Source organism: Salvelinus namaycush, chromosome 32 (genome assembly GCF_016432855.1).
Source record: "Salvelinus namaycush isolate Seneca chromosome 32, SaNama_1.0, whole genome shotgun sequence".
Lineage (NCBI taxonomy): Eukaryota > Metazoa > Chordata > Actinopteri > Salmoniformes > Salmonidae > Salvelinus > Salvelinus namaycush.
In genome coordinates this window covers 1,065,272-1,084,534 of record NC_052338.1, presented here as the reverse complement: position 1 = coordinate 1,084,534, position 19,263 = coordinate 1,065,272, and the positions used below count along the sequence as shown (strand labels likewise).

The 19,263-nt window shown below is 40.2% G+C and overlaps 1 protein-coding gene across 1 annotated transcript in view; it reads left to right on the top strand.

Annotated features, from left to right (window-relative positions):
• Nucleotides 1-19,263, top strand: part of LOC120027327 (sodium/hydrogen exchanger 3-like) — a 74,910-nt gene that overhangs the window by 44,205 nt on the left and 11,442 nt on the right. Inside the window, exon 6 of the mRNA XM_038972247.1 lies at nucleotides 15,442-15,662. Within this exon, the coding sequence (XP_038828175.1) occupies nucleotides 15,442-15,662 (221 nt within the window). The remainder of the gene's footprint in view (nucleotides 1-15,441; nucleotides 15,663-19,263) is intronic.

Here is a 19,263-nt window from a genome sequence, read left to right as displayed (position 1 = left end):
GTGGTTGGATTCGCAAGAAGTTAATCTTTAAACCTATGTAAAATATGTTTTGTTTTCTACATTTTTATAATTAGTATTTCTGTATTTGAATTTGGCGCCCAGCAGTTTCACTGGCTGTTGAAGAGAAGGGACGCTACCGTGCCCAAGAGAGGTTAACTAGATCTTTCTTTTCTGCACTTGACCATATGACTGAAGAATAATCAGGATAAGATCAATCTAGAGCCTGTAGGACTTGCTTTGTGGAGTGTGGTGTCAAAAAAGCAGAGCATCTCTTTATTACGGACAGACCTCTCCCCATCTTTACAACCTTTGAATCTATATGTTTTGACCATGACAGTTTACAATCTAAGGTTACACCAAGTAATTTAGTCTCCTCAGCTTGTTCAACAGCCACACCATTCATTACCAGATTCAGCTGAGGTCTAGAACTTAGGGAATAATTTAGTTTTAGTTTTAAAGATGTTCAGGACCAGTTTATTACTGGTCACCCATTCCAAAACAGACTGCAACTCTTTTTTAAAGGTTTCAGTGACTTCATTAGCTGTGGTTGCTGATGCGTAAATGGTTGAATTCTCAGCATACATGGACCAACATGCTTTGTTTAATGCCAGTGGCAGGTCATTGGTGAAAATAGTAGAGTGCCTAGAGTGCTGCCCTGCAGTACACCACACTACATGTTTGACATTGGAGAAGCTTCCATTAAAGAAATCCCTCTAAGTTCTATTAGATAGATAGTTCTGAATTCAGGTTATGGCAGAGGTTGAAAAGCCATAACACATAAGTTCTCTCAACAACAGGCTATGGTCAGTAATATCAAAGGCTGCATTGAAATCTAACAGTACAGATCCCACAATCTTCTTATTTTCAATTTCTTTCAACCAATCATGCGTTATTTGTGACAGTGCAGTACATGTTGAGTGCCCTGCTCTATAAGCATGCTGAAAGTCTGTTGTTAATTTGTTTACAGAGAAATAGCATTGACCAAATACAAACACATTTTTTCTCCAACAATTTGCTAAGAGCTGGTAGAAAGCTGATAAGTCTGCTGTCTACCAGGCCTGAGGACAAAGACTTTCCTCTAGGCTCAGATTAAAGATATGACAGATAGGAGTGCCTATATAGTCAGCTACCATCCTCAGTAGCTTTCCATCTAAAAGATCAATGCTAGGAGGTTTGTCATTATTGATCGATAACAATCATTTTACCGCCTCTCCCACAGTGACTTTACACAATTCAAATGTATTATTATTTATTTTTTTTATGCATGAGTACGATGGCTCACTGTTCGTTGTTGGCATTTCCTGCCTAAGTTTGCCCACTTTGCCAATGAAGTAATCATTCAAATAATTGGCAACATCAAATGGTTTTGTAATGAATATGCCATCTGATTTGATGAAAGTTAGAGTTGAATTTGTCTTTCTGCCCAGTACTAATTTAAAGTATTTTTTCCATAATTCTTTATATCATTGAGCTTGGCTTCATAATACAGTTTCTGCTTCTTTTTGTTGAGTTTAGTCACATAATTTCTCAATTTGCATTAAGTCAGCCAGTCAGATGTGCAGCCAGACTTATTAGCCACTCCTTTTGCCCCATCTGTTATAACCATACAGTTTTTCAAATCCTCATCAATCCATGGTGCCTTAACAGTTCTAACAGTCAGTTTCAGGTGCATGTTTACCATTAATTGGAAGAAGCAATTTCGTAAATGTATCAAGTACAACCTCTGGATCCTCCTTATTAATCACATCAGACTGACAAATATTTTTAACATCATCCACATAAGAGTCACAGCTAAATATTTTGGATGATCTCATGCACTATTTTAGGTGCTGCTTTTGGAACTTTGGCTTTCCTGGATATAGACACTATATTGTGATCACTGCATCCAATGGGTATGGATACAGCTTTAGAACAAAGTTCTACAGTATTAGTAAAAATGTGATCAATACATGTGGATTATCTTGTTCCTGTAGTGTTTGTAAACACCCTGCTAGGTTAATTAATAACCTGAATCAGATTACAGGCACTGGTTACAGTGAGAAGCTTCATCTTGAGGGGACAGCTTTATGAAAACCAGACAATATTCAGGTCCCCAAGAAAGTAGACCTCTATGTTTACATCACATACACTATCTGTCACGTCTGCTCCCGCTCTCCCCCCCCTGGAGCTTGAGGGCGCCAGATTACCATGCATCACGCACTCCTGCCATCCATAATGCACACCTGCCTTCCCTCGTCACTCGCATCAGCGTTATTGGACTCACTTATCTCCTGTTTTTCTCCTCCCCTATATTTGTCAGTTCCCCAGCTCTGTTCCCCGCTGCTGCATTGATTGTTTTTTGTCTTAGTTTCTGTTTTGCTGATGCTGTGCCTGTCTCGTTAGATACCGACTTTTAGCACATGGTATCTTATAGCAACACCCCAAAAGAAAAGGCTTTAGATGTGCCAGGTGAACCTGCAACCACAACACAACAATAACATTTGAAATAAGATCTTCTCTAAGCATTACAGGGATATGGCACTGAATATATACAGTTGAAGTCGGAAGTTTACATACACTTAGGTTGGAGGCGTTAAAACTTGTTTTTCAACCACTCCACAAATTTCTTGTTAAAAACTATAGTTTTGGCAAGTCAGTTAGGACATCTACTTTGTGCATGACACAAGTAATTTTTCCAACAATTGTTTACAGACAGATTATTTCACTTATAACTCACTGTATCACAATTCCAGTGGGTCAGAAGATTACATACACTAAGGTGACTGTGCCTTTAAACAGCTTGGAAAATTCCAGAAAATGATGTCATGACTTTAGAAGCTTCTGATAGGCTAATTGACATCATTTGAGTCAATTGGAGGTGTGCTTTTGAACGTATTTCAAGGCCTACCTTCAAGCTCAGTGCCTCTTTGCTTGACATCATGGGAAAATCAAAAGAAATCAGCCAAAACCTACACAAGTCTGGTTCATCTTTGGGAGCAATTTCCAAACGCCTGAAGGTACCACGTTCATCTGTACAAACAATAGCACGCAAGTATAAACACCATGGGACCACGCAGCCGTCATACCGCTCAGGAAGGAGACACGTTTTGTATCCTAGAGATGAACGTACTTTGGTGCGAAAAGTGCAAATCACTCCCAGAACAAGAGCAAAGGACCTTGTGAAGATGCTGGAGGAAACAGGTACAAAAGCATCTATATCCACAGTAAAACTAGTCCTATATCGACATAACCTGAAAGGCCGCTCAGCGAGGAAGAAGCCACTGCTCCAAAACCACCATAAAAAAGCCAGACTACGGTTTGCAACTGCACACGGGGACAAATATCGTACTTTTTGGAGAAATGTCCTCTGGTCTGATGAAACAAATATAGAACTGTTTGGCCATAATGACCATCGTTATATCTGGAGGAAAAAGGGGTAGGCTTGCAAGGAGAAGAACACCATCCCAACCGTGAAGCACGGGGGTGGCAGCATCATGCTGTGGGGGTGCTTTGCTGCAGGAGGGGCTGGTGCACTTCACAAACGAAGGAAAATTATGTATTAAAGAAACATCTCAAGACATCAGTCAGGAAGTTAAAGCTTGGTCGCAAATGGGTCTTCCAAATGGACAATGACCCCAAGCATACTTTCAAAGTTGTGGCAAAATGGCTTAAGGACAATAAAGTCAAGGTATTGGAGTGGCCATCACAAAGCCCTGACCCCAATCCTATAGAAAATTAGTGGGCAGAACTGAAAAAGCGTGTGCGAGCAAGGAGGCCTACAAACCTGACTCAGTTACACCAGCTCAGTCAGTAGGAATGGGTCAAAATTCACCCAACTTATTGTGGGAAGCTTGTGGAAGGCTACCCGCAATGTTTGACCCAAGTTAAACAATTTAAAGGCAATGCTGCTAAATACTAATTGAGTGTATGTAAACTTCTGACCCACTGGGAATGTGATGAAAGAAATACAAGCTGAAATAAATCATTCTCTCTACTATTATTCTGACATTTCACATTCTTCAAAGAAAGTGGTGATCCTAACTGACTGACTAGGGACTTTTTACTAGGATTAAATGTCAGGAATTGTGAAAATCAGAGTTTAAATGTAGCTAAGGTGTATGTAAACTTCCAATTTCAACTGTATACAGCAACACATCCCCAATAAGCATTCTTGTCTCTTCAATAGATGTTATATTCTTATATTGCTACTGATATCAAATTAATTATCTAAGTGAGTCTCAGAAATACAGTTGAAGTCAGAAGTTTACATACACCTTAGCCAAATACATTTAAACTCAGTTTATTGGGAAAAAAGGGTCCTAGGAAGCCCTAAGAAGTTTTATTTTAATAACAAACTTGTATGCCATCTGTAAATACAAATAAAATTGTTAAATTACGAGCCTAGTTGATTTAGCCACAGAAAAAGTCAGGAACCTTCCCGCTAGCCATGATTGCCTAATTAAATAAAGGTTAAATAAAAATAAATAAATGCAATTTTGCTGAGATAATGGGTGGACTGGACATGCCGAGAGATGAGTTTTGGATTGTTCTGCCATGTAGCGCGCTTCTGTCTATAACATGAGCTGGTCAGTATGTGCAGGTAATCCTTTCTAATGTGGCTTTTTTTTTAAAGATATCACGTACTGTAATAGAACTGCAAAGGTGTTGCAAAAGGGTTGCTCTCAACTTTCTGGAGGACCGAGTTTTGATATCTGTGGAATGCACAGTGGAAATAGAGTATGATAGCTAAGGAGATGGAGGAAATTCTGGCGTTTGATTGCAAATATGCAGACGTAGTCGAAAAGAGAACATACAAAAGGCAGCTGTATAAAACACCTGTCTCCAGATTACATGGCAACCATCGCATCTGTGAAAGAGAGGGAGAAGCGTCCATCTGTGTATACGGGTAAGATAGTCTAGCTTGCTAAATTTTCAGATATTACACGTTGCTAATTTTGTCAGAAAGTTATTTTCATTTCAAATTAAAGTGTACTGTTACCTAGCTAGCTAAAGTTAGCTGGTTGGCTTGCTAGCTAACGTTACATGTATGATCTGTGTAGTAATATTATTCGTATCTTAGAGCCATTTGCATTGCTGGTTATAGCCAATGTTAGCTAGCTAGCTAACATTGAACCTGGTTGGTTAGCTACCTGCAGATTCATGCAAGGTAGTAACGTTATGAGTTGGGATTATGGTTCATTGTTTAGCTAGCTAGCTACATGTCTAAACAGGTTTGCAATGAATGACTATGCAAATAACCATTTCAATAGAATGTTCATAATGTCACTACGACAACTGTCGATAGACGTAGCTGGTAAATTTTCTCTGGCTATCTACTCCAATTTCAGAGCACTCGTCTGAGTGTGCCAAAGCTCATAACAACTGATGAATTTACGAACGCTCAACACCCGTTGAATATGGCCGGTGTCAGTAAACGTTGGCAAAATAGCGTAATTAAATTGTTGGCAGCAGCACAGTTGCAGTCACCAATGCTATGGATATCATAAAACAGCCTAACCAGCTATGCTAGGGCGAGTAAAATGGTCAGAGCGAGCTGGTCTCTCATTTGTGTCTGAAAGTTTCTAGCAAGTTAGACAACGTTAGCCAGTTAGCTTGGGTGTTTGACTGCTGTTGTTAGGTCATAATTCTCAGATCAACCCTACTCCTTGTTCAGTGTTCAGTGTGCGCTCTGAGCGCTTCGAGAGCGAAACACTCAGAATTTACAATCAGAGCTCACTCTGGCACTACAGATTGAATTTACGAACACACCGTAGTATAAACAAGCCTTTAGTCTTGAAATCTTTGGTTGTTTGGTACATGGCCTCACATGTGAATCCTTAAAGAGCTGGGTTGGGCTAAAACTTAAGAGGGGGTGTGAACGAACGATGCAGAATGGGTGTAGGCAAAGAAGAGCTCTCCAGTAGGTGTACCAAAATATTAAAGGGACATTTTCTCAAAAGTGAGGTACAAGTTGATCAACTTTCAAACTGCTTACAAAGCAGTTCTTCAACTGAAGTGTATGATATACCATTTTCTAGCTCGAGTCTCTACTTTTATCCAATGTAAAAACCATTTCATATTTTGCTACATAAGACCGAATTGAGCTGGTCGGTCACATATATGAATGTTATCTGATGTTAGCAAGTTATTGATTTCACAAACCTTATTTCTAAGGCTACATATATTAATATGGGCTATTTCAGCCCTTCCTGAGTAGCTTTTCAAAGATAAACATAATGTGGAAAAGAGCAAACAAAGCAAAAAAAATTAATACAAATGTCCTTGTTTTTGAAAGAAAAGTAAATTTTTTGTCCATTATAATACCATCACATTGATCAGAAACATAGTGTAGACATTGTTAATGTTGTAAATGACTACTGTAGCTAGAAACGGCATATATTTTTTATAGGATATCTACATAGGCGTATAGAGGCCCATTGTCAGCAACCGTCACTCCTGTGTTCCAATGGCATGTTGTGTTAGCTAATCCAAGTTTATCATTTTAAAAGGCTAGACAATAATTTTGCAATTATGTTAGCACAGCTGAAAACTGTCGTCCTGATTAATTAAGCAATAAAACTGGCCTTCTTTAGACTAGTTGAGTATCTGGAGCATCATCATTTGTGGGTTTGATTACAGGCTCAAAATGGCCAGAAACAAAGCCCTTTCTTCTGAAGCTCGTCAGTCTATTCTTGTTCTGAGAAATTAAGGCTATTCCATGAAAGAAATTGCCAAGAAACTGAAGATCTCATACAACTCTGTGTACAACTCTGTGTACTACTCCCTTCACAGAACAGCGCAAACTGTCTCTAACCAGAATAGAAAGAGGAGTGGGAGGCCCCGGTGCACAACTGAACAAGAGCACAAGTACATTGGAGTGTCTAGTTTGAGAAACAGTTGCCTCACAAGTCCTCAACTGGCAGCTTCATTAAATAGTACCTGCAAAACACCAGTTTCAACGTCAACAGTGAAGAGGTGACTCCGGGATGCTGGCCATCTAGGTAAAGTTGCAAAGAAAAAGCCATATCTCAGACTGGCCAATAAAAATAAAAGATTAAGATGTGCAAAAGAACACAGACACTGGACAGAGGAACTCTGCCATCCACAACAATGTTGCTCTGTCTTGATTGTCCCTCGAGATAATCTGATTTCTCTGTCGTTGTTGTCATGGATTCACATACAGAACTGATGTCCTCTCTCAATGACTTACAAATTGCTGTCATCTTGCAGTTCTCTTGTTTAAACTTACCGAGCTGACCCTGGGAGAACTGCAAACTGTTATTCAGGTCCTGGACCTCTATGGTCAGGTTGTCTATTATTTTATTTGTTGACTCCACCAGTATTTGGACACAAAACTTAAAGATATTATCTTGTTGTAACAACTGCTTTTAGAACTCTTTTTGTTAGTTTAAAATATAGTTTACCTGTGATCGAGAGATGTCGCAACTTGACCTCGTATCATATCATCATTCTGAACAGTCGTAACCTTGCATCTGCAAAAACCCAAGCCTTACTTATGATTCAGTACTACACAAATTAGTTTAATTATTTATGTACTAGCTATCTAAATGGTAACACAGGATAAAAATACACACGTAATATGTTAAAAACAGTTCCCTATTGGACTGACAACAATATGGCTGCTTGTTACAAAAGACATGGAGAGAGCGAGAGGGACAGAGACACTTAATGTTGGTCCATTTAGAAACTACTCTCACTCTTATACTTTGCACATGAACTGCCGCCTGCTTGGAGTAAGAAATCATGAGTGTATTTACGTGCAATTCCTTGGTTCGCCGTGTATCTCTCGGAACCGTGCTTTGGAAAGAGGGTTGAGCCTTTCCGCGGCACGCTTGTAAGGCTCTGATTGTCCGAAATGGTTCCGACAAGTCTGCTACTGTTGTTCTCCTTTGTAATTGTCCGGTATCCGGTGACTTGTTGTGTAGTTCTGAACAGAACTACAGAGTTTATTCTACTTCCATTCGCTCTGGAAGATGCTTCTTTGAAGGCTAGCCAGCCGTTCCCAGTGGGGTGATAAGAGTAGCGTAATACGATGGTTTCAGCAGAGTAATAGAATGGTCCCACTTAAATTATTTTCTTTCTAAACACTTTTCTAGATACTTTACTTAGGAAAGCTAATCATCTGTACCAGTGACTGGTCAGGAGGTGAGTTTATCGTCTCTACCTCGTGTTAAGATTCAGAGTTAAAACCACTTTAAACGTGAGCTGCAGGTCTACCTCACTCTGGTCTGATATGTTCATTCTTAACCCATCATTTTATACAGTTTGTTAGAAAGGGGTGGTTCCGTCAGGCTGACACGCTCTCTGACCTCACTCAAGGGGGCAGTGACTACTTACTGTGCACAGTTATAGAAAAAAATAATCTTATAGTTTCTCAAATCACATCCCTCTCATAACAAAAACACTCCAATAATTGTTCATATTTCATGCACAACGCATAGGATGGAAACTTTGTACATGTAGTGGGTATACTTTCCAAGTTACAGTATTTCCTATAAAAAAAAATTATGACATCACAAATTAGCAACCAAAACAACATTCCCCACATTCTATGTTAGAAAAATTGTTCCAGTATTCGCTTTGAACGTGTTAGAGTTTCGGCAGGAAAAGTATCTTGAAACAAAGGCACATTCCTTGGGTGAATTTGCAGAGGGAGTATTTAATCTTCTCGGTTTGATTTACAACAGGACGTGAGTTGTTAACCTCCACCAGCCCCCCACCCCCTGCGGGTGAGAGAGGGTCTGGTTGAAGTCATTCATTGCAAACCTGATCTGACCTATTTGGATCCTCACAGGACAGTCATGACAGAGACAATCAGGAACAATATAATGCCCTATTTCATGGTTCAAACAAAAACATTGCGGTGGTACCTAGACACACAGACTGCTTAAATTGGCAGTTCATTTTCCAAGCCAAGTGCCCAAACAGACAAGGATGGAAACTTCAATGGGAAGATTTCATCACTTACTGTACAGTCTGATACACATAATGCATCTTTCCAGCTGGTGAAAAAGGCGGCCGTGCTTAAGGATTCTAGACTAACACTAAGTGTTATTGATTTAAGAAATATATTCATGTGAGTTGTAAGCAGCTGCTCACCTAGGTACTGGCGTGGTCCTGTATGCCTGGCATCTGATGAGGACCAGTGTCCTGACTTTTGGTTAGGAGATTTCTGTCTTTTCCTATGCCGATGTGGGTTGTCCGACTGTCCAGCACTGTGATGTTTCTTAACAGAGATAAATCCATCATGCAACACCTCATTGGTGAGGTCTCTTAGCTCATGGGGTGACATCGTATCGTCATACTCTTTGCGTAGGGATCTCTGCATGTTATCTAGGAATAAGGTTTTTAAATTATCCTCTTTCTATGCACTGGGTGTATACACCCTTGGAAAGAGGGCCCATTTAATCCTATCATAGATAGTTCTATGGTCCTCGTGGTATCCTGGTTTTACCTGAATGGCTTTCAAGAAAGATTCTTCAGGATTGGTGGGTCCCTTGCGGGACGGTTGAGCTAACGTAGGCTAATGCAATTAGCATGAGGTTGTAAGTAACAAGAACATTTCCCAGGACATAGACATATCTCATATTGGCAAAAAGCTTAAATTCTTGTTAATCTAACTGCACTGTCCAATTTACAGTAGCTATTACAGTGAAATAATACCATGCTATTGTTTGAGGAGAGTGCACAGTTTTGAACATGAAAAGTTATTAATAAACAAATTAGGCTCATTTGGGCAGTCTCGATACAACATTTTGAACAGAAATGCAATGATTCATTGGATCAGACTAAAACTTTGCACATACACTGCTGCCATCTAGAGGCCAGTATCTAAATTGCACCTGGGCTGGAATAATACATTATGGCCTTTCTCTTGCATTTCAAATATGATGGTACAAAAAAATACAAAATAAATAGTTGTTTTTTTCTTTGTATTATCTTTTACCAGATCTAATGTGTTATATTATCCTACATTCCTTTCACATTTCCACAAACTTCAAAGTGTTTCCTTTCAAATGGTACCAAGAAAATGCATATTCTTGCTTCAGAGCCTGAGCTACAGGCAGTTAGATTTGGGTATGTCATTTTAGGCGAAAATTGAAAAAAGGGGGCCGATCCTTAACCGTATACCATACGGTATACATATATATATATACGTATATTAAGTTAAGTTCCACACCCATCCTATGGTTGATTACCTAGAGAGTAATCCTGACCTGTATCTGACCCCAAATCTAATCATGTCTCGGAAAACCCTTCATCCGAGATAATGCAGATTGTCTGTGCGGCCTTAAGCCGTTTTCTGAGGATGAACGATGTCAAGCTGCGGTGTCCGCCAAGGATGACGTAACAGCCACGCAGGTTGAGGTAGCTGGCAATTCGTGGTTCGCCAGTACCCCGGCCAGCCACGTCATAGTCACATATGATCGTCATGACACTGTCCCTAAGCTGCCCCTCCCAAATCAAACTAGAAGGAGATATAGTACACCTAGGTGATGTCGCATTGGACTACTTAGACTCAGATAGACATGATACCGCCATTGAAATTCCTGATGCTTTTGCGGGACACCCTCTTGACCTAGGTATACCCATTCAAAATGAAATTCTCTATGAAGGTACTAAACTCCTTGACTTTAAGCTGACTACCCAGGGACTGCACATCGCCCCAGTTAAACCTAAATCCCCTAGGACATCCCTCACCCATTCGTAGAGTCCATCAGACACCATCCTATGTGTTTCCATCTTGATAGGCAGGATCATCACAGGATGTCTGACCTGTGTACTCTACCTGCGCTTAGGAGTAATTTGACTGCCAACCATAGTCTCATGAACCGAGAAACCTTCCAACTGAAGCCTTGCTCCCCTCAACGCTTACCGGGATCCCGACAGGCCAAGGAGAGAAGGATGACCCAGAACACTCCAGAGGATCATTAAATAGCAGAATATCCACTTCAAACGTTCTATCCAGGGCTGGACTGCACCCAGACTTAGTGACCCTAACCCTAACCCTGATTTAAATCAGTTTTATAGTAAAGACATGCAATTTAACTATAAACGTTTTTATTTTTTAATGTGCCATGAACACAAGGAGTCTTGATGTTTCCATCTGATTGTCAAACAATTCACTTCAAAAAGTTGGTTACCTTCACACGTTCATCCAAAATAATTCCAGCATCTCAACAATGCACTGTGCACCAGCCAACTTTCCTTCAATTCACAAGTGGCTAAAACAATCTCACTGGAGAAAGCATCAGAGCGAGCTAAACACCCCTTCTGTCTTACTATATGTAGCCCATGTATCTGATGCTGTCTGGCCAACAAGAGTATGACATGCCATATTATTTTTGGCCAGACAGCATCAGATACATGGACTACACATTAGAGGTCTTCATGGGTCTAAAAAGTTGGACCTGTTCCAAAATGGACCTGGTGCTTTCCTACCCAGACCCAATATGCATAGATAAAAAATAATAATATAGAGACCGGTTCCGAACGGACCCGAGGACAACTACACCCGTTCCAAATAGACCTGATCGGATTCAGACCCAGTCCGATTCGAGTGAGGGAAGCAGCAGAAAAGTATATTTTTAAGCTTTAACTTTATTAACCGGAAGTGATAAAGTGTGAGGGAGAGGAGGGAGAGAGGTGTTTACCTTTTACCTTTGCAATGCACTTTCTGAACCGTTAAAGGCAGCAATACGCAACCAAATGTTTAGTCTACTGGAAAACCACACAAAGAAGAAAAAAAAGGAGAGTGAGTTGCCCCTCATAGGCTGGACAATAGAATGAGTCAAAATTCACCCAAGGCTGAAAATGGCAAAAGAATGTTGGCTAAGCTGGAACACTTGCGCGAGCCCATAGCAAATGAATGGAATAGAACGTTCGCAGAGGCTGTTTTGACTGGAGTGATGCTTAGAATTCCATTTAGCTTAAATGGCATCAAAAATGTATCCCTTTTTATTTTACCACTACAATCTGTTCTTAGGACAAAACTGAAAATGAACAACTTGTGTAGAAAGTTAACATCCGCACCTCGATGGTGCCAAGTGTGCTTATGTCTGCATAACGAGGAAGTAGGGAAAAAATGGCAACTTCTGACTGTTTCTGGTCTAGCGTTTGATGACAACGAGATACACTGCCCAGCCTTACATAATTCAAGAGAGGAGATTCTCATTATTAAAATGGTGTCCAATTTTAAAATATCTAAATATACACATTGCGAGATATTTGCTGAAATAGACAGACATACCTATATTTCCCAATAGTAAACAATGGGACGACCTCAGAGTTCCATGAGTCATTTTCTGTTGTTTACATTTGAACTATAAACAATGTGAGCAGGTCTCCATTGCCAACAATAGCAAAGCAGGAATTGTGACATAGTACAATAAACTTGGATTAGAACGTTCGGAAGGCGAGTTGGTGCCACAGTGTTCAATAGAAGTAATAGGAGCTGGCAGGGTGAAAAATGCCCTAAAATAAGGCCTGTTTTTACGTGATTACTTCAAAACTACATCAGGCAGCTGGGATATATGGTAATATTATGAAACTAAACTCCACCGCGGATGCAATGAACTATTTTTTATTAGAAAAAAGCATTGTTAAAAATGTAATGTGTCCAGCCGACCACTCAGCAGGCGGGAGAGGGGCTGTGCTACTGCTGTGAACGAGTAACACAGGGAGGGAGGAGGGAGGGAGAGATGATAAACAGCTACCAACCAAGCCGACTCGCGCTATAGTTGAATAATAGCTGCCATAGGTAGGTTATTTATCATCCAATAGGAGTATGTAGTACCTGTCTTGACTGCATCAAATTGGGAGATGCTAGTTAAGCTAGCTAGATAGGAAGGCTAATTGAAACTGCATGCGCTTTCTTGTCCTACAGTTACAAATAACAACTCCATTCAGAATATTAGATAGCAGCCTACCTGTTGGCTCTTGGTCGTTGTAGCCTATCCTTCTCCTTTAACTTTTAATTCCGTCATTTAATTAAATCTTATATTGATTAGATATCTCCTAACTTTTGCCACACACTGAGGCTCCATGACTGTAGCCTATTGCCACTTTGATGACTTGTGATTGGCCAACAAGAAGCTACACGCGCCACTCTCGTGAAAAGACAAAGGGAACTCTGTCAGGGGGGAATAGTAAATTATTATGAACCAGTCCACTTGTTTCTAATATGAGTTGGATTATATTAATATTGATATGAAATATATGTATATGTATGGAAATTAGTTATTGATCTATTATACATGGATTCATTAACTTTAGTATGATTTTTGTCAACAATTTGGCCTCATTTACCTGGGTACAGAGGCCAGGCATAAACCCCTCCCTCCCCATTTCCCTTGCAACTTTGAAGCTTCCAGCAGATTGTACCTATGCTGAACCAACCTGCTGAAGCAAGACAGAATGAGAAGCTGAGCAGCCCACGACAGCGGGTCGTTAGGGGGGGACCTCGAGGGTCCTCAAGAGGATAATACAAAATATTACTATTATTATTATTTTTTTTATTATTCCCAGCTCCTTGATGACGTGAGGCCTGAGGCAATTATAACTACACCAGTAACAGCACCGTAACAGCAGGGGCACGCCAAATGGTTTGCCCTGCTTTTAATGGACAGAATCCAGACCGTTCATATGGAATCAGGAGAACATCCTTGCTTTTTTACATAAGGATCTAGGCTGGGAGGCAAGAAGGAAACTGATACTCTGAACAATGACTCACCTTTCCTGGTGGGCAAAGGATGTATCCATCAATAATGGAACAATATTCAATTCCCTAAGGAATTCCCTAAGGGATTCTTCTCCCTGGGGCTGGGTGCACCGCCTGCTACCACGTAACATGCTACCACAGAACATTTCAGCCAATCAAGCAAGGAGCCTCAGCACTTAGCCCCGACCTCACTTACCTCACTGCCCATTCGAACTGAACTATCAAAGCGAGGTGCGAATAATAGCCATGGCCGACTGAAATCCTTCTGCTGCTCAGACGTCAGCGTAGTTGGTACCTGGAAAGTGGCCCTTGCTCATTGATCCCCCCCGATCTCAATGAGTGGGGGCCAAACACCAATATTGGAATTTTAACGATTGTCCTCTGCTCCCGCTACGATCTCAGTTGGACGAAGACACCAACCAGGAACTGTTTGAACAGGAACCTTTCGCACTGAAAGGATGTTTGTGAATCCGAGAGATTGAGCTATTACGGAATTGCACGTTCGCACATTCAATGCAGCCTTTTCCCACTCCTTTAATCCCTATTGGTATGAGCGTGTAACTTTCTTTCACTTAAATTCCCTGATTGTCTCGTTTAGAATCATCGTGACTTTAGTTTTTCTATCCTTGTGAGTTAAAAGAAACCATCCTCGTATCCCTACTTGCTAAGAAAGTTTCCTCAGGACTTAAATGATAAGTGGTGCCCCATTTACTGTAGAATATGGATACATTCATATTTTATATTCCATAATTAATTACCAAATTAATTAGACATTATCATAAGAACCTAAAAAGGTTATTCGATTGTCCCTATAGGATAACCCTTTGATGAACACTTTTTGGTCCCAGTGTGGTGGCATTTTTCTGCTTTACCAAATGAGGAGTTACAAACTACACACCAGTCAGAGTTATACTTAAATTACATCTTTAATAATAATAAGAGCTTTGCAATAGCCTTTTTTGACTTTCAATGATGCACTATCTCTAATGAACCATTGAAAAGTATCAACAGAAAAGTACAAAGATCTTTTATAGCCAAGATACACCCCTCTCAACTTACATGACTAATCACAGATCTTAGGAACAGTTCACAAAGGTTACGATTTGTATGAAAGATATCTATAAAACATAGCAGACAGTTACTGCTGTGTCAACAGTTCTCATTGTAAAGACCAGTGTCTGGCCCCCTCACTCCAAAAGGGAACCGTCTCTCCCTGATACGGCATAGAACAGAACCATTAGCTCATGTTATCTGGAATGCTCTTTAGGCTTTATTACCCAAAGACATCGTAAATCTCCTGTCAGTGCTATCTCATAGAGGTCCATCCTCAGTGGAACACACACACAATACTCTATTCTGTCGAATGTAACAACTATTATAACGTAATACAAACATTATAACATAATCTTACAATTTTCCACGACACCAGTTAGAACCCTTTTTGTTCCAGGTAGAACCATTTTGGGTTCCATGTAGGACCATTTCCACAGAGGGTTCTACATGGAACCCAAAAGGGTTCTCCCTGAAACCAAAAATGGTTCTCCTATGGGGACAGCCGAAGAACCCTTTTGGAACCCTTTTTTCTGAGAGTGTATGTATGAGCCATTTATGACCCTTGAGGTCAACTATGTCTAGAGCTCTCTATTTACCATCATATACAGTACCTACTGCATTTTAGTATATGTTCTAAGTGACATGACCCTTTTCTTGCTGTTCCATAGGTGTACATTCTGTGGGGTCTGCTGTCAGAAGTATATCAATGCCAACATGGACGAGAGGTCGGTCAGCACGGTACGATACACAATGAAGGTGTTCGCAAATGGCTCAGAGACCATCATCTTTGTCTTCCTCGGCATCTCGGCCATAGATCCGTCTTTATGGGTGTGGAACACAGCCTTTATCCTCCTCACACTCCTCTTCATCTTTGTGTTCAGGTTCATAGGTGAGTTTGGGTCATAATCTTTAGTATGATTTTGTGAGAGGGGGAATCAATGGAGATTCTATTTCGCTCAATCTCTATAGGATGAACAATGGTGTAGTTTAAAAGTTTAGGCAATTGCCAACTTGCAATCCCTGTGTGTGTAGTTCAATATTATACACAAGCATTGTCATTGAAGGCTTCACATTACCAGCACTGACACGATGTGTGTGTATGCAGAGATTGGAAAAAGATGTATCTAAAAATAGCTTGTTTCAAATACGAAATACCCGACAGACCAATGCATCAGAATAAAATAAAGGAATAGTTTTTTATAGTATTGTATCTAGATTAAGGCATTACAGGCATTTTAATACACTGCTCAAAAAAATAAAGGGAACACTTAAACAACACAATGTAACTCCAAGTCAATCACACTTCTGTGAAATCAAACTGTCCACTTAGGAAGCAACACTGATTGACAATAAATTTCACATGCTGTTGTGCAAATGGAATAGACAAAAGGTGGAAATTATAGGCAATTAGTAAGACACCCCCAAAAAAGGAATGGTTCTGCAGGTGGTGACCACAGACCACTTCTCAGTTCCTATGCTTCCTGGCTGATGTTTTGGTCACTTTTGAATGCTGGCGGTGCTTTCACTCTAGTGGTAGCATGAGACGGAGTCTACAACCCACACAAGTGGCTCAGGTAGTGCAGTTCATCCAGGATGGCACATCAATGCGAGCTGTGGCAAAAAGGTTTGCTGTGTCTGTCAACGTAGTGTCCAGAGCATGGAGGCGCTACCAGGAGACAGGCCAGTACATCAGGAGACGTGGAGGAGGCCGTAGGAGGGCAACAACCCAGCAGCAGGACCGCTACCTCCGCCTTTGTGCAAGGAGGTGCACTGCCAGAGCCCTGCAAAATGACCTCCAGCAGGCCACAAATGTGCATGTGTCAGCCAGGAAGCATAGGAACTGAGAAGTGGTCTGTGGTCACCACCTGCAGAATCACTCCTTTTTTGGGGGTGTCTTGCTAATTGCCTATAATTTCCACTTTTTGTCTATTCCATTTGCACAACAGCATGTGAAATTTATTGTCAATCAGTGTTGCTTCCTAAGTGGACAGTTTGATTTCACAGAAGTGTGATTGACTTGCAGTTACATTGTGTTGTTTAAGTGTTCCCTTTATTTTTTTGAGCAGTGTATATTAATTTTCACTAACCTTCTCAGAATTCTTCAGATGACAGTCCTGTAACATCATATTACACAATGCATATAGAGTTTGTTCGAAAATGTGCATATTTAGCGGCACAAATCGTGCTTATACAATGAGAAAAGTTGCCAAGCTCCCCAGAAAATTTCGGGCGCCATCTTGGAGAGTCACCTAGTCTAATCAATAAATAATCATAAACTTGACTAAAAAATACAGGGTGGACAGCAATTGAAAGACAAATTAGTTCTTAATGCAATCGCTGAATTACATTTTTAAAATTAACCTTACTGCGCAATACTGGGTGCAATACAGGGTGCGATAGCGCAAGGCTACACGGAAAATAATGGCGTCTTATGCATTTTACTTTTTCAACAGAACAACGAATTATCAGCATAAATAGTACTTACTATTAGCTGAACTCCCATCAGAATCTTGGGAAAGGTGTCCGTTGGCCAAAAGAATCGTTGCTGGGTTGGAGAATGTTTCCTTCGACTGCAATTAGCAGTACACAATGGCATTCGAGAGAGAGACACCCAACTCAATACAACGTCAGAAAATGAAATGCCCGAAAATCGCAATATACTGACATAAACTGATATAAATCGGTTTAAAATAACAAGATTATGATGTCTTTAAAGCCTATATCGAATAAAAACAGAGCCGGATATATCTAGTTTCTAAAAACAGAGCTTCTAAAAAGACATTCCGAGACCCTTTCTGCGTCAGCGCGAAGATCCAAAAGGGTGGACACTTCGACTCCAATCAATTTATCAACTTTCTGAACTGCGTAGAGACTCCATTTCAACTCTCCCTATTCGCTAACAACCAGGGGAAGGCGTATGCAGTGCATCTCAACCAATAGAGGACAGGCAAATTAATACACAGGTCTGGGGACAGCCAGCAAAATTCTGCACTCTGACATATACATAGGAAAATTGCTCTAAGTCGAGTTCTGTTTCACCCACAGATATAATTCAAACGGTTTTAGAAACTAGAGAGTGTTTTCTATCCAATAGTAATAATAATATGCATATTGTACAAGCAAGAATTGAGTACGAGGCAGTTTAATTTGGATACGAATTTGTGCTATGTCGAAATGGCACACCCCTAGTGGCAAGAAAATCATGTAACTGTAATTAACTAGGAAGTCTGGGCACCAAGGAAAATATTCTGATTATAAAGTTATAATTTTCCTAATATAACTTTCAGATATTTGAATATCTGATCACTTAGTCTTCGAATTAATTAATTATTATTTACCTCATGTTAGTCTCATTCCAAACATCGTCAATTGTTGGTTATCTGCACAAACCCAGTCTTCACTATGAGTCATCCATACATCAATTGTCTTAAATCATTCATTTACTAACTAAGTAATTCACAGAAATGCATAAACAAACAGTAGATAGTTACAAGGAAATGATAAAGGAGTTTCCCTAGTGGGACAAACCGGTATCGCTACTTGGTGGACACAAAGGGAAGGGGGGTCAACTGAGATGAGACACTACAAAGTTGATAATTAGAACAATTGAAATGCTAATCCTTTGCACATGAACGCTCACTCATTCGGGAATAATTGCAATCAATATATATATATATTTATGCTCAGTGTGTCGTCGGGATCTTTGTTGAAAAGTTTGTTTCTGTTGGAGAGATTGTCCGCCCTCTATCTGTCGTGGTTAGAATGGATAGTTCAGAGTGACATTCATGTCGTTATAGAATAGATGTTTCGGCGGTTGTCGGTCTTCGCGTTCAATGATACCGAATTCCTAGCTGCAGACTAGTAATTAATATCAAATACTTGTTCTTATTCTGTCGGTATCGATAGTCTAAGAGTTCAACCACGTGGTATGGTTAAAAGATTCAGCCATCTACTCAAACCTTAGCTTATACTCAGGTTTATGGTCTCCTCTCAAACCTTGGCCCTCTCGTTATCAAGGTAAGCTGGTCTGGTGATAGAAAGCCCGGGTGGGGGTTTTCTTTGGAAGAGCAGAAAAGGGCCTGTCCCAGGACGCAAGACCATAACTGTGCTCATGGGCGGTCCTCTGATTTAGTTAAACTCCAAAGGGAATTGGAGTTTCCTTCATTAAACAGTCCAAAATCACATTACACAATTTCACAAACAGTATCATCCTCACTCATTCATCTTATACAACAATTAATGTAATATATTACAATTAGATGTAATATATTATATAAACAGCTTTAAGGAAATGTGGCCATATTGTCTCCCATGAGTTTCACAAAATTGAACCAACGGACCAGTTCGTAGCTGGATTCTTCACCGATCTTTTATACCTTCTCCAGAACATAAATGTTGTTCGGACCTCAATTAGCCTTGAAATCCCTAGTTTGAAAGCTACAGTTTTTCTGGAAGCTTTGCTGTGCCATTTTCCTTAGATTGTCCCCCAC